Source organism: Pinus tabuliformis, chromosome 2_2, assembly GCF_031772625.1.
Source record: "Pinus tabuliformis cultivar Carrire ecotype Pingquan chromosome 2_2, CPIR1, whole genome shotgun sequence".
NCBI classification, from domain to species: domain Eukaryota; kingdom Viridiplantae; phylum Streptophyta; class Pinopsida; order Pinales; family Pinaceae; genus Pinus; species Pinus tabuliformis.
In genome coordinates this window covers 419,460,276-419,474,874 of record NC_142300.1, presented here as the reverse complement: position 1 = coordinate 419,474,874, position 14,599 = coordinate 419,460,276, and the positions used below count along the sequence as shown (strand labels likewise).

Here is a 14,599-nt window from a genome sequence, read left to right as displayed (position 1 = left end):
CCATGATATTGCTTTGCATTTACCTAAATCCACTTTCGTGTTTTGTCTCGAAGTAATTTTGGCTTGACCCAAATGATTTGTTTCCACAAAACCTGAGATTTCCTTGCCATTTTTAACATTGACTATTAATTTGCTTTCCATTTTAAGATGAGACCACACACTAAATAAATAAATATCCTTAAGCCCCAAAAAAACTTTTTCACTTTATTGGTTTCAAATGAGAGATGTGTAACAAAAGTTGAGACTTGTCTAAAAGCAAGCCACGAGGACGAGGACTTTAATGGAAAAATCTAAAAAAACCACGAGAGTGGTGCCCTTGAAATTCTTTAATGGACAAATCTAAAAAAACACGAGATTGCGGCTCTTGAAAATTGGAACCCATGAGCCAAAAAACAAAAAATACAATACAATTCAACATAAAAAATCGAAAATCAAGCTCCAAAATCTTTTAATATTTCTTTTAATTAAATATTAGTAAAATAATTTTTTAAAAGGAGAAACCATATCCTATAAATATATTAAAATTTTTGAACCACATCAAATTTGCAAATTTTATTATCATTAAATCTAATATTAATATTAATATTAATATATTATAATATTAATATTATTAAATTTATTATCATTAAATTAAATTTAATATTAATATTAATAATAATATTATTATTAAATCTGATATTAATATTAATATTACTAAATTTAATAATTTACAAATGTGATTATCATTAAATTTAATATTAATATTAATATTAATAATATTATTAAATCTGATATTAGTATTAATATATTATAATATTAATATTATTAAATTTAATAATTTGAAGAAAAATTTACATTTATAAAGATTTGATCTGAAATTAGACATATCGATGCTGATACCTTGTCAAACTATACCATATTTTAATTTTTTTGGCAAAGTACAATTTTATATAAAAATTAAAACCGTGATACACATTTCAAAACATACATTTCCAACGTAATTATATCAAACACAACAGTTTTAAACATCATTTTATTTCTGATATTTTATTTCCCGGCCTATACACCAACGGCTTTTCTACTGTTTCGGCAAGGTAGGGTTTTGAGGAGCTCAGGCAGTAGAGTAAAGCTGAGCTTCATGGGAGGTGCCAGTGCCGCAGAAGACGACTTTATAGTTAGTGCCTCCCGGGCAAGTGAAGGTGCTGGTCGTGTCGTCTTTTGCATAGCTGTACGCCTGAGGGCATTCCTTCTTGAAGAAACGCGAGTAATCAGAGGGAGGGCACTTTTCCAAAAATGATCCAGTACAGCAATACTGTGGCGTATTGAAAGCAACGCAGGCGCTCTTGCATCCGTCGGTCACCTTCAATTCTGTGGGGCACTTGGAATTTATGTCGCTGCTGCAGATACTTTTTGTGCACTGACCGTTCGACGGTATGATCGACAGTGGCAGGTTGAATCCATCGACGAGCGAGACGTCATAGAAGTCCAGGTTCTGGAATTGATTCACGGCGATTTCCGCCAGAGTCGCGGGGACACTTCCCGATCCTTGACAGTTTAGCAGACCCCCGCAGTCCCCAGTTTTGCAACTGCCTTTGCCACTGCCGTCGAAGGAACAGCCCGTGCGTCCCCAGAACCTGCCCGTTGTTCCCGCGGGGAATTGAACCGTCCACGACTGCCCTCGCTCCAGCTGTTTCCCTCCAACGTTGGGAATCCCGGCTGCCCAAACAGTGAACGAGCACTCGTTTTGGATCTCGAATGTCGCACATCTTACACCTGTAACGATCACAAATACAGCAATATTCTTCCATTAAGAGTGTTGGGTTACATCTTATGTCTAACTAAGGGATTTGGTTTCCATAAGTCTAAAAAAGTTGCTCTAGCGCATATTTTATGACTAAACTCAAATTAATATTTTATAACCAAATTCAAATGAAATACAGAAATTTGGTCTCCACAAATCCAACATCTCTAACTATATAACTGAAAATGGAGAGATTTGGTCTCCACAAATCTAACATCTTTAACTATATATATTTAAGAGTTACTCGATTAAACTTAAATTAACATTTTATAACCAAACTCAAATGAAATACAGAGGTTTGATCCCCACAAATCCAACATTTCTACTTATAAAATTGTAGTCCGATAGACCAATTTGGTCTCAGTGGACGTTAACTACCATCATCATCATATAACCCAATTCAAATGAAATACAAAAATTTGATACCCACAAATCCAACATCTCTAACTACATATACCTAAAAACAGCTCTAACACACATTTTATGACCAAACACAAATCAAATGTTCATTAGATCTTGAACCAGCAGAAATTAAATCAGTTGCATCGCATATTTATTTATTGTTATTACCTTGCACGCAGATGTATAACGCTGCCATGAATATAAGCAAAACTCCCAATGCTCTCGCCATTGCTACTGCTGTGATTCGAACTTTCACTCACGAAGAGACTGTACGAGGCAACAAGTAATTGTGAATATTCTCAAGTCTGAGTACCCCCATGAGAAGCCTAGTTACCAGAAACGGGACGATGTCCCCCGTTTCTGGCAGAAACCTTCGAGAGAAACCCGACCATACCAGAAACGCCGTCTGCAACGGCCGTTTTCGTTTTCACTGGCAAGAAACGGTTTCCGGCGAAACGAAACAGTTTCTTCTGTCCGTTTCCTGATAGACTTGCAGTTTCTTCTGGCCGTTTCCGTAGACTTGCAGTTAAATTTAGATTAAATTTAATTTTTTCAAATGTGGGCAAGTTTAATTAGCAATTGATTCACATACAGAGAGTTTAATTAGTAGTTCACTGTTAGTTTGCTGCGCTGGACTGTTAGTTTCTGAGCTGGACTGTTAGTTTATGGAAATTAAACATAAGAACTCCAGATTGCAGAGTATTTGTGAGCGAGTGAACTAGCTGAGAACGCAGGGTATTGTGAGAGCGAACTAGCTGAGAACGCAGGGTATTGTGACCAGTTGCCACTCCAGTTGCTCATGTTTTCTCAACTATTTAAGCAGAAGAAGAGAGCGCTACTCACATGCACGCCAGGCACAATTCAAAGCGAAGCAGCTTCAAAGTTCACGCCCGCATCTTCAACAGCATTGTCAAAAGGTACTACATACACACTTCAGTCTCTGGTTTTCTTTTATGAATGCTCAGTCTCTGGTTTTCGTTTTATGAATGATCCCTTTAATATAGAAATTTGACCTTCATTCTCCATGACTTCATCTTCTCTGGTTTTCTTTTATGAATGCTCAGTCTCTGGTTTTCGTTTTATGAATGATCCCTTTAATATAGAAATTTGACCTTCATTCTCCATGACTTCATCTTCTAAAACCTGTACTCTGTAATATCAATGATCTTTTTTCATATGAACTCTGTTATGATTGTAGTTTGCAGTTTTTTATCCACATGTCACGTAAATTGTTCCTTGAAGGCCTTGCATGGTTCCATGCAGATTGACTAACCAAATTCAGGGCAAGGTACAGAGTATTTAGCATACCAATGCATCTATTTGATGTTGTGACGGTTCACACTGAAATAATTTAGAATGTTGACACAAATCTTTGGTTTGAAGGACTTTGCCAGAACTTGCTTCCTGAACTGTTTCTCATAAAGCCTTAAGCATAAATCACTCATATTTTTTTAACTGGAATAGTTTTGTGGGCCTCATTTATGTATAACTTTATAAGCATGGGGGTACTTCTTGTTATACTAGCTGTTGGTAGTGGGTTTGATAATTGAGTTTGTTTATTGTGATATGAGTTTTCTTTTGTCCTTGGATGCCCTTTTTTCTTTTGGTCGCAGATAGTGTTCTGTATTAATATTTTCTCTTCTCTTTTGTTTTGATATTTTCTGCTTGAGGCAGACCCTGCTTCCTGTTACACCCCAGGAGTTATTTGTTGCATCCTTATTGCCGCTTTTGGTTTTGTCGGTAATACTGTGAGTAGAGATTGCGTGTTTTATTTTAATCTTTTTTACTGTATTTGTCTTCAGTATCTTGTTGCCTGCGTTATTTTTAAAGTAGTCTCTTTGTGGCCTGCACCATACTGAAAATGATATTTCAATTCAGAGTTTCTTAAGCTGTTCAATAATGATGACTATGGTTTTTGTTTTATATCCTCCAGAGTTAGCCTTCCGCCTTGTCTACTATCATTTTTCACCTTTTGGAGTTGGTCCATATTCTTATCAAACAACCTGTTCCAGCATTGCTTAATCAAATATTGTGGCTATAATATTGAAGATGGCTCAATTTTCTTATGGTTTAGGATAAATGTAACTGTGGTTTTTGTTCTGCATCTTTTTATTTTTATAACTTGATTTCCAGCTTTTTGTAGTTGTTTCATACTATTTATCAAATCATCCTTCACATCTACCATTTCTCTAGCTGGTGAGCCTTTTCTAGCCCAATCAAATACTGTTCTGATAGTTGTGTATTTCTATACTCCATAGTATCTGCTGGAGACAGACCCTGATTCTATTTCCGTAATAGCAAGGGACATTTTAATCCATTCTTTTGGTTTTGTGCAAAATTATCTCTGATCTGTGACCTGTTCTGCACATCTAAATTTCCTTGCACTGCACTATCAAATATTGTGACATTATTAACAGCTAAAGTTGGCTTTCTGCTTTTTCTACTATCATTTCAATAATGTTCAGCATTGCTCAATCACAAATAATAACTGTGCGTTAAATTACTGAAAGAGTTACCCTGCGCCACATTTAAAGCTATGTTTAGCTATGTTCAGGAATTTGAATTAGGTGAGTAGTTATTATCCTTCAGATTCCCAAATGTCTATGAAATTTGCTATGAAATGTTTGTATTAACTTTAAAATAGATAGTAAAATTTAATTTATAAATTGATTTTATTAATGTAAAATCATTTTAATTTTAATTATATTATATGTTTATAAATATTAATTTTTTGGATCGATAAATATTTACTAAAGTATATTGAAAAAAAGGCATATTTTTGTATTAGGCATTTCAGCTAGATTATATATATATATATATATATAAAAGTCTATCACCTCCCAATTGTACAAGGTTTGGGTCACATGGAAAGATTTTTATTCAAGGAATTTCTAATCACAGACCTTACATTATGTAGTGCCTTAACAAAACATCCCATCACTCTCACTTTTACATTTCATTTATATTGAACATTATACTAATAAAATGTTTTAATATAAATCTAATTTAATTTTAGATTTTTTCTTTTCTATCATAAGTAATTGAAAGCTCTCATATAAACATTTCTTTAGTTGATAGATAATACATCTGAAATTAAGATGCAGTTATACTAATTCTTTATATATATATATATATATATAAACTCTAATTAAATATAAAAAGAGATACAATATTAAAGAAATTAAACATCTCTTTCATCAATACAAAATAGCTTTTCAATAGCTTTTCATTATTTATATATATATAATAAATAGTTATTTAATTATACATTATTTTGTTTATTTTCAAAATTTTAATATAATAGATATATATTAAAAATAAATTAAATAATTATATAAAAAAATAAATTTCATTTTTTTTAACGTTAATGGATAATATATGAAGAACTATGATATAGCTATATTAATTTTTTATATATTGATATATAAAATTGTTGAGATAAAAAGGATTACATATTTGTCATAGTTAACCCCTTACATTCTTGAAGAAATTAGACATTTCTTTAGTAAATGAAAAAATAACATTTTATTTTTAATAACAAAATTATTTAATTTTTAATTATATATAGAAGCATTAAGTAATATAAAATAGTTATTTAAATTTATGTTAAACTTTTTAAGAATATATATATATATATATATATTTGTTAAGTTGTTTGAATTTAAACCCACTTAGGGGCATCGAAGTCGTCAAAATCACTTGGGGATCGCACAGGTCTAAGCCACACCAACCTTTAAGATGGTTGGATTTTGGCCCACGGAGTTTCAAACCGGTGATCTTCACATCAAGGAGTAACTTAGTTGTATACCCCATCACCTTCTACCCATGTGGGGAAACCGGTGATCTTCACATCATTGAGTGACTTAGCTGTATATCTTCACATCAAGGAGTGACTTAGTTGTATACCCCATCACCTTCTATGCACTTGGGCAAAATTGAAAATATTTTATTCACAAGTAATATTCAAACTTTTTTGTTATTTATTTATTTATTTATTTTGTGATTCCCTTATCAACAAGTAAGTTAAAGTTTTTTTTCGGAAGAAAAATCTTAATTTTCTTTAAAGTTTATGAAAATTACATTATGTATATGCATTGTAGTGCATTCAATATAAGGTTGATATAGCGAAAAATGATCAAAATATGTGACCTCAAATAAGATCCCTTTCCTTGTTTGAAAAGTAATGTCTATTAGCAGTTATAATATTAACAAAAAGAGAAACAAATGTATACTGGTTCCTATGTAAGATCCCTTTCCTTGATTTTTATTTTTACAATTGTCTACTGATTCCTATGCCTCACACTTATATTATTGATGGATTTGCCTAGAGAACCAATGAAAGCTTCCATCAGCCCCTGTTGCCTTTAGCTGGTCTCTTGCCTTTTACTAACAGACCTGGAGCCTATTCTAGCTTGAAAGAGCATTACGATGGACATATAACGTACGGAGTTGTCTCCATCTTTTTATAGCCTTTAAACTCTTCTTTACCTGTGAGTTTTCTATTCTTATCTGACATAACTACTTGTGACCTTTGGGAAACGTTTCAACTTTCTCTTGTTGGCATAGTAGCTACAGAGAAGGGTATTGCGTTTATGTTTCTCGAAGATACCTCTGCAAAGTCCATGAGTTTGGAAATTTTCATTTTAGCGAACCTATTGGCTTTAAACCTAGCTGCTTTTTTTGCTTGACAAGTCATCTACATGGGTTTTCTTGTAATGTACAAGTTATACATTAATTTGTAGTATGTACATGGGTTTTCTTGTCATGTACAAGTTATCCAATTAATGTATGGAATGGAATACTGTCAAATGTTCTTGGTATTTGCACAGTCATTGTTGAAAGCTTTATGGTTCATCTGCTTGAGTGATAGTAATGATGTGTTCTACTGCGTCATGGGAGTAATGACTGTGCTGAGAAACTTCCAAAATAAAGAAAGGATAACAAAAAAACACATTGTAGAAATATAAATAAGATAATAAGATTATTATAGAAAATTGTTGAAATATTATTATTAAAAGAAGATATGACAAAATGGCAGAGTCAGGAAGACGTCCCCTGAAGAAATTCTTTTTGCTGACCAAACAATAAAAGTCCAAATCATGTATATATCCACTAGGGTACATGTAGCTGTTATATAGCTTCATGTCCAAACATAAGCATAGTTTAATTGTTTTACATTTTAGTCTTTTTTTGGGTATATTTTCCAGTTAATTTTTCCTAAAATTTGGTAGGTATCTGTTGGAATTATAACTTTAAATTGTGTAGTCTGCACATTCCAAGTGTCTCAGGATTAAATTGTGTCTAATTAAGTGTCAATTTTTTATTTTATTTTCTGTAACTAATTTTCAAATATAAATTGTGCAGATTAAAATTTGTTGCAGAGGAGAATCATTTATTTCTTATTCCACTCATTTCTCATTGCAATGGAAGAAAGTTCATCAATGTCACAAAGTAGACCACCCCTTTCCCAACAAAAATCTTCCATAGAGGCATCCAAAAAAATCCAAAACAAAGAATATCAAGAAGCAAAAAAAGCCTTTGAGGCAAGGTTATGGGCAGCTGTGAAATGCACTCAATCTTACAGCGGAGGATCAAGTGGATCATCTGGTTCAAAGGTTTGGTTGTGCCCTTATTGTAAAAAACATAAATCAGGGAATGTAGGAAGAGTTCGATGGCATTTACTTGGAATGGGGAAAAAAGAACAATCAGCTTTATGTGACAGTGTACCTAAAACAGAAAAAGCTTCTCTAATTAAGCAATTTAATGAACTTGAAAAGCTTAGACATATTGTTGAAGGTTCAGTTCAAGCTAACAACAATCCTAGTGGACTGACAATTGGTGGTCCACACTCTTGTTCTCAACATCAAGTTTCTGTTTCTCACCTTCAAAACTTATGGGATGTAAAAGGAAGGGGAAATCTCGATGCATCCATTGGACGATTTTTTTTCGCAAATGGCATATCTTTTAATGTTTGTAGGTCTCCTTATTGGAAAGAAATGGTAAGAGATCTAGTTAACAATGCTCCTAAAGGTTACAAGCCTCCTAGTTATGAAAAGATGAGGACAACTGTGTTATCTGAAGAGAGGGCTCGGGTTGAAGCTAGACTTCAAGACATTAAAGATAGTTGGAAGGAATCTGGAGTCTCCATTGTCTCAGATGGTTGGACAGATGTTAACCATCGTCCCCTTATCAATATTTTGGTTTCTAGTCCAAAAGGAGTTATGTTTTTAAAATCCTATGATACTACAGGAAAGACAAAAGATGGTCCATATCTAACAGGTCTCCTCAAAGAGGCAATAGAGGAGGTTGGTAGAGAAAACGTGGTCCAAATTGTTACAGATAGTGCCTCAAACAATATCCTTGCTGGTGGGTTGATTGAGGATGAATATCCAACAATTTTTTGGACTCCTTGCTCTGTGCATTGCTTGAATTTGCTCCTAAAAGATATTAATAACATTGCATGGATTGATAAAACTATAACTGAAGCAAAGATGCTACAACACTTTATTATTAATCATGCAGCATCCATAGCAATGTATAGGAAATATGCAAAACTTCAGCTTCTTCGATGTGCCGAAACTAGATTTGCATCTGCTTTCATTATGCTTCAACGCCTTATTAAAATGCATCAATCTTTGAGAGAGATGGTGGTATCAATGGATTGGCAAAGGTGGAAGGGTTCTCATACTGGGGATGGCCCAAAAGTTGAGGACATTATTATTGGTCTTTCTTCAGAGAATTTTTGGAGGAGAGTGGAGGATATTGTTACCCTTATTACACCTATTGTTTCCACCCTTCGCATATTTGATAGTGATCAACCATGCTTAGGGGATGTCTTTGAGAGCATGGATCAAATGAGAGAGATGATTCATGACATAATGGAAGATGAAAATTCTAGGATTGACAAAGACACCAGAAATGAAGTGTGGGAACTTAGTTTGACAAGGTGGAAAATGCTTCATAGCCCTCTTCATTCAATTGCATTTTTACTCAATCCTAAATGGTTTCATAAGAAACCATCATCAGATGTAGAGGTTATGCAAAACTGGAACACTTTTATAAGTAGGTGTTATAATCGTCAAGATCGCACTGCTTTACGGTTTGAGTTAGGAAAGTATTTGAGATCAGAAGACCACTTTGCAAATGAAGATTGTGCATACAACAGACAACAACTTGGACCCATCGACTTCTGGATACAATATGGTACAGGGACCCCCTTGCTTCATCGTTTGGCTATCCGTTTGCTTTCACAGGTATTCTTAACAACAAATACCTTTAATGTATTGATTTATTGTTTAAACAATTAATTCTAAAGCTCATTTTAGATTATTTATCTTATAAGATTTATTGATTGACTATGACTAACATAATTTTAATTTTATTTTATAGGTGACTAGTTCCTCTGCATGTGAAAGAAATTGGAGTGAATATGCTTTCATCCATTCAACGAAGAGGAATCGCCTAGGCACAAAAATGGCACAAGATTTGGTGTTTGTACATTCAAATCTACGTTTGTTATCTCGACAACAACTAGAATACAAAACTGGACCCACGAGAATGTGGGATTATGGTGGTTCACAAGATGACGAAATTGATGAGCTTCCACTTGAGGTGCTACAAGACAATGCTGAAGACATGCTTGATGATACCATGAAGTCTATTGACCAAAATAATTCTTTTGGAATTGGCTCAAGCTCAACAACTATTCCAGAAAATGAGCTTCAAAATCTAGATTATTAGGTTTACTTGCATTTTGATATGAATTGTTGAAAGTGAATTTAGAGATACATATATATTCAAAAGAACAAATTTAATTATTTATATTTCAAATCTCTTATTCTTATCAATGTTTGCTATTTTCTTGGAATTAATGATGGCTAAATTTTTGGATCTAAAAAATTATTATTTCTTTTTTAAAACTAAATTAGTATTTACAATTGTTTTTTACAATTTCATGAGCAAAAACATTGCAGGTTTATGATTAATGCTTTGTTTATATTGTTCACCTTTAATATGGTGTTTTTCTCTCTCCTCGTTTCTTATATGCGAAACCTCCAAACTTCGTTTCTCGTACCGTTCTCGTTTCCCGTTCCGTTTCTCGTTTCTCGTTTCTGGTAACATAGATGAGAAGTAGTAATTGACTATATAGGCTGGATTTAGGGCGGTGCCAGCCGCCCATGCGGACATATTCTGGCTACCCAATGGCAGCTGTTGACTATGAGAGGGATGTCTTAAACGGTGGCGATTTTTTTTTGGATTTGTTTTGATTGGATTAGGGCTCTTTGAGAAAAATGAGATAAGGATGAAATATAGAATGATGGGATGCATTTCTACTGAGAGCGAATATAATGATGAAACCATGAGTCATGACGGCAATTCCTATTTCCAACCCCATTGAAACATAAATGCAGCCTGACATGCAAGGGATATAGCAGTTGCTTTGTTGCTAAAATGCCAAAGTCAACCCCATTGAAACATAAATACAAGAGAACTGCTATATCCCTTGCATGTCAGGCTGCATTTATGTTTCAATGGGGTTGGAAATAGGAATTGCGGAGTCATGACGATGACATTGACTTCTGAAGATAAATACGGTCTCCCAGGACCACTGACATTGACTTCTGAAAATAAATGCGATCTCCAAGTTGATTGGACAATCAGTATTTGGAAATAAATGCTTTCACATGATCTGATTTGATCGCGAGCGGCGAGCATGGATTAAATACGGTTTAAGGTTTTACAAAATTGTTAAATTTTTTTTAAATTGTAAAAATTGATTAAAAAAGTGTGAAAACCATTAAATTTGACGGATGTATCTGTTTTGAAATTCTAATCCTACTCCTAAACAATAGAGTGTATATACACCGTGATGCCAAATGAAATTCGAATATGCTACGGTGATGCCAAATGAAATTCGAATATGCTTACACAGAGTTGGAATCTAAAAAGGCAAACTCTACTGCGACAGTGTGACTCGTGTTGTTTATGGTAAATTATTAAAAGATTTATAATTAATATGATTTTTCAGTTAAAAGTGTTTCGATTTTGGGTGATTGGCCGAGTGGATGTTTGTATTCTTGATAACTTATTATTAAAGATTTTATTGTTTTGGACTATGGTTGGGTTAAAATGCTCATTTCATGTTAGTTAATGTTTTTATTTCTTAGGTCTAGGAATGTATCCTTACATTTTTTAAATATTTAAGTTAAACTGCATTTCATAGAAAAAGTTTATTTATTATTAATTTATAAAGTAAATTCATAAGTAAAAGTAATATATATTTAATGATAGGAGTGATGTAATCATAATACTTGCCGAGGGTTTTTAATTTTATAAATAAGATTAATGGATAAAGTATTTAAGCTTAGTTTCCCATAAATTTTAAATAAGATAAAGGATCATTTTATATAAACTTAATGGATGAAGTATTAAATAAGATAAAGAATTATTAGATATATATAAATTTAATCTTAATTTTAATAGATAAAGTATTTAGGCTTAGTTTCTCATAAATTTTAAATAAAATAAAAGATTATTATCTATATATAATAATAAAAACATAAACCTTAAATTTTAAATAAAATAAAAAGTTATTATATATATATATATAATAATAATAAAAAAAAAACATAAACTTTAAACCTAAAATTAATATTTTAAGGTTATTTTTTGTTAAAATAATGAAATAGCAAAAAGTTAATTAGAACGTCTCAAAGTGATTGTGTTGGTATGAAACATCATGTTCATTAATTTAAAGATAACACATTAAAATATTTTAAAAATGATGATGTTTGTTAATTTAGAGATATGAGAATGAAGCATTTTGAAAAAAAATCCAACAAATAGACTAATGCCAATTTATTAAACAATAAAATTAATAAAATAACATAGTGTTACTTAATTTTTATTAAGTAAATTTTTTTTTTTTTGAAATGTTTATTATTTTTAGGAATGTATAAGCCTTGAATCTAATAGTGTTTTAGGAAATTTAAAAGGTAAAATCTTTAAACTATACAATAATTTTTATAATATTCTAAAATATAAGGTTTTAAATAATATTAGGGATAGAAAATAGTATAATAAATATTTTATTTAAAAAAATATTATATAAATAAATTATTTGGTTAATAAAACATTAAAAAGTAAATTGTTTTTAAAATATAAATTAATTATTAAATGGTTAAAAATAGTGTATTATAAGATTAAATGAATATATATAATGAAAGAAAATCTGAATAAAATATCTGTTTCCTATTTTAATGTTTTCAAAATGGAAAAAAAATTGACAAATAAGTTTTTAGGGTCATTTTAATGGGATGTTCTATTTTCGATAAATGTAGTTTGAAACATATTTCATTTATTTTAAGGCATTTACAATAATTTTTGGGGTTAAAAAAACTCTCAATTGTTTTAAACTATGTAGCGTTGTTCTACAGTGAATGACTTTTCCAACACTATAATAATTATATAAAACAAAGTTACGCACTATGAGACTAACTTTAAGTCAGTGGAGGATGATACTAGTCTGGGACCAATGGTGGGACCAGTACTATATCAATTACTGGTCCCTGCACAACATTAGGAATCTCTCCCCTAAACCTTTTCCTGGTAGGTGGATCCAAATCGGCCCATCTTTGAGTACGAAATATATGGTGTATTTTCACTGCTTGGCGGATCCAAATCTGCCATCTTTTAAGTACGATTTTAGATTATGGAAAGTTTGATGTAATATACCACAACAAAATGTTTATAGATTTTGATAAAAATAGATTTATTAGATTTTTGTGTTTTATTTTACAATTTAATATGAAGGGATGATGTGTAAGTATGTCATGTTTGTAATAAAATAATAATAAAAATATAAAAATTAATATTGGCCCAAAATAAAAATGAAAATAATTATATAATGAAATGAAATGATATTTTAACGTCTATGAGACTAAAAGTAGTCTATCGGACCATTAGTTCCTGTTTTTCACCTTTTGCAATTCAATCATTTCCTTATTCAAATTGATGATGAGGTGGGCCAACCAAAGACAATGCCAAGAAACCAATGCTATCATATTCCAATAAATTTCTCTGATGTCTTTGAATGCATCACATTCCAAAATGAAATGTTTTTTCCTATTCCACTGCCCCAGACGTGCAAAATGTACACACCTATTCTTCCCAAGCTTCTTTAGACCTTTTCCACCATCTTGTTTCACACCGAAGCTGATGCAAGTTGGTTCTTAATTGAGCAATAAGAACCTTTGCCTTCCAAAAAATGCTAGCTCCAATGTACTCTTTTTGTTGGAGAACACATGTAGGGTTGAATTCCTCAATGTAGTACTTCTTCTTTCTACCCAACTCTTTTCCCTATCCTGTTTACATAAATTCTCCATAATAAAATTCTTTAGCTCCTTGCTATTTGTGGGACAGACATTGATGTAAATATTCCACTTTTGCATCCATGTGTAGTTTTGTCTCATCCATGTTTTCTTTCTTTCACTCATGCCTTTATTGAAGATAACATTAAGCCATCTACCTACTCCCATTTGCTCAATTCTTTTTAGATATCTTATGAGCCGCACCATAGCAATTGCTTCGATGGGAGTTGTTCTTGTTTCACTCAACACTATCTCATAAGGTACCAAACTTTTTATTTTGAACTTGTTCATGATCAATCGCTTTTGGATTTTGTTAATTTGTTTCCATTTTGAGACGGGGGTGCTGCTAGCCCACAATTCACACCCATATAACATCATTGGACAAAATAGGAGTCCAAATAACACTTTAATCGTTTTCCAATCCCATGACTCTGCCTCTCTACATCTGTTTTGAAGAGCATATAATGCTTTATCTTATTTTTGTAGTTCTCCCAATTAAGTTTGTTGTTAAAGTCAATCTCGAGGTACTTATACTCATTTACTTCTTCAAGAATGCTACCTTCAAAGAAGAATGTATGATGGCTTTGCTTCCTTTTATTAGAGAAAATCATTATATTGATGTTGCTAGTATTGACTTGTATCCCCACTGCTCTACAAAAATGCTCAAAAGCATATAGGTGCATTTGCAATCCATGGGCCGATTTAGAAATCAATACAAGATCATCAACATATAAAAGAAAATTTATCACAAACTCCCCTAACCGAACACCATCTCCACCTTGCAGGTTTAACAACTCTTATAGTTTATCAATATATAAACCAAAAAGAGTAGGGCATAAAGAGCAACCTTACTTGACTCCAATGTCACTTCTAAAGCTTTCTGAAAGACCCGTTGAGGTTCTAATTTTGACTTTCACCTCTTCATAAAGTCTATGAACACGACTCTATAATGCAAAGGAATTTCAAGTTCTTCCATTCTACGCCACAACTTATCTCTGGGGATTATGTCATATGCCCTTTTGAAGTCAATAAAGGAGAAAAATACTTC

General features: G+C 32.2%; 2 protein-coding genes across 2 annotated transcripts; one reads left to right on the top strand and one right to left on the bottom strand.

Moving 5' to 3' along the window:
- Positions 1-948: 948 nt before the first annotated feature.
- LOC149193052 (pathogenesis-related thaumatin-like protein 3.4) lies at positions 949-2,501 on the bottom strand. The gene is made up of 2 exons (XM_089404775.1): positions 2,351-2,501; positions 949-1,752 (listed from the first exon to the last, which is right to left on the bottom strand). Exons 1-2 carry the CDS (start codon positions 2,409-2,411, stop codon positions 1,091-1,093), a joined length of 723 nt encoding a protein of 240 aa, XP_089260901.1. The 5' UTR covers positions 2,412-2,501; the 3' UTR covers positions 949-1,090.
- A 3,250-nt stretch (positions 2,502-5,751) lies between these two features.
- Positions 5,752-10,299, top strand: LOC149193051 (uncharacterized). The gene is made up of 2 exons (XM_089406524.1): positions 5,752-9,435; positions 9,572-10,299. Exons 1-2 carry the CDS (start codon positions 7,606-7,608, stop codon positions 9,920-9,922), a joined length of 2,181 nt encoding a protein of 726 aa, XP_089262650.1. The 5' UTR covers positions 5,752-7,605; the 3' UTR covers positions 9,923-10,299.
- Positions 10,300-14,599: the final 4,300 nt, after the last annotated feature.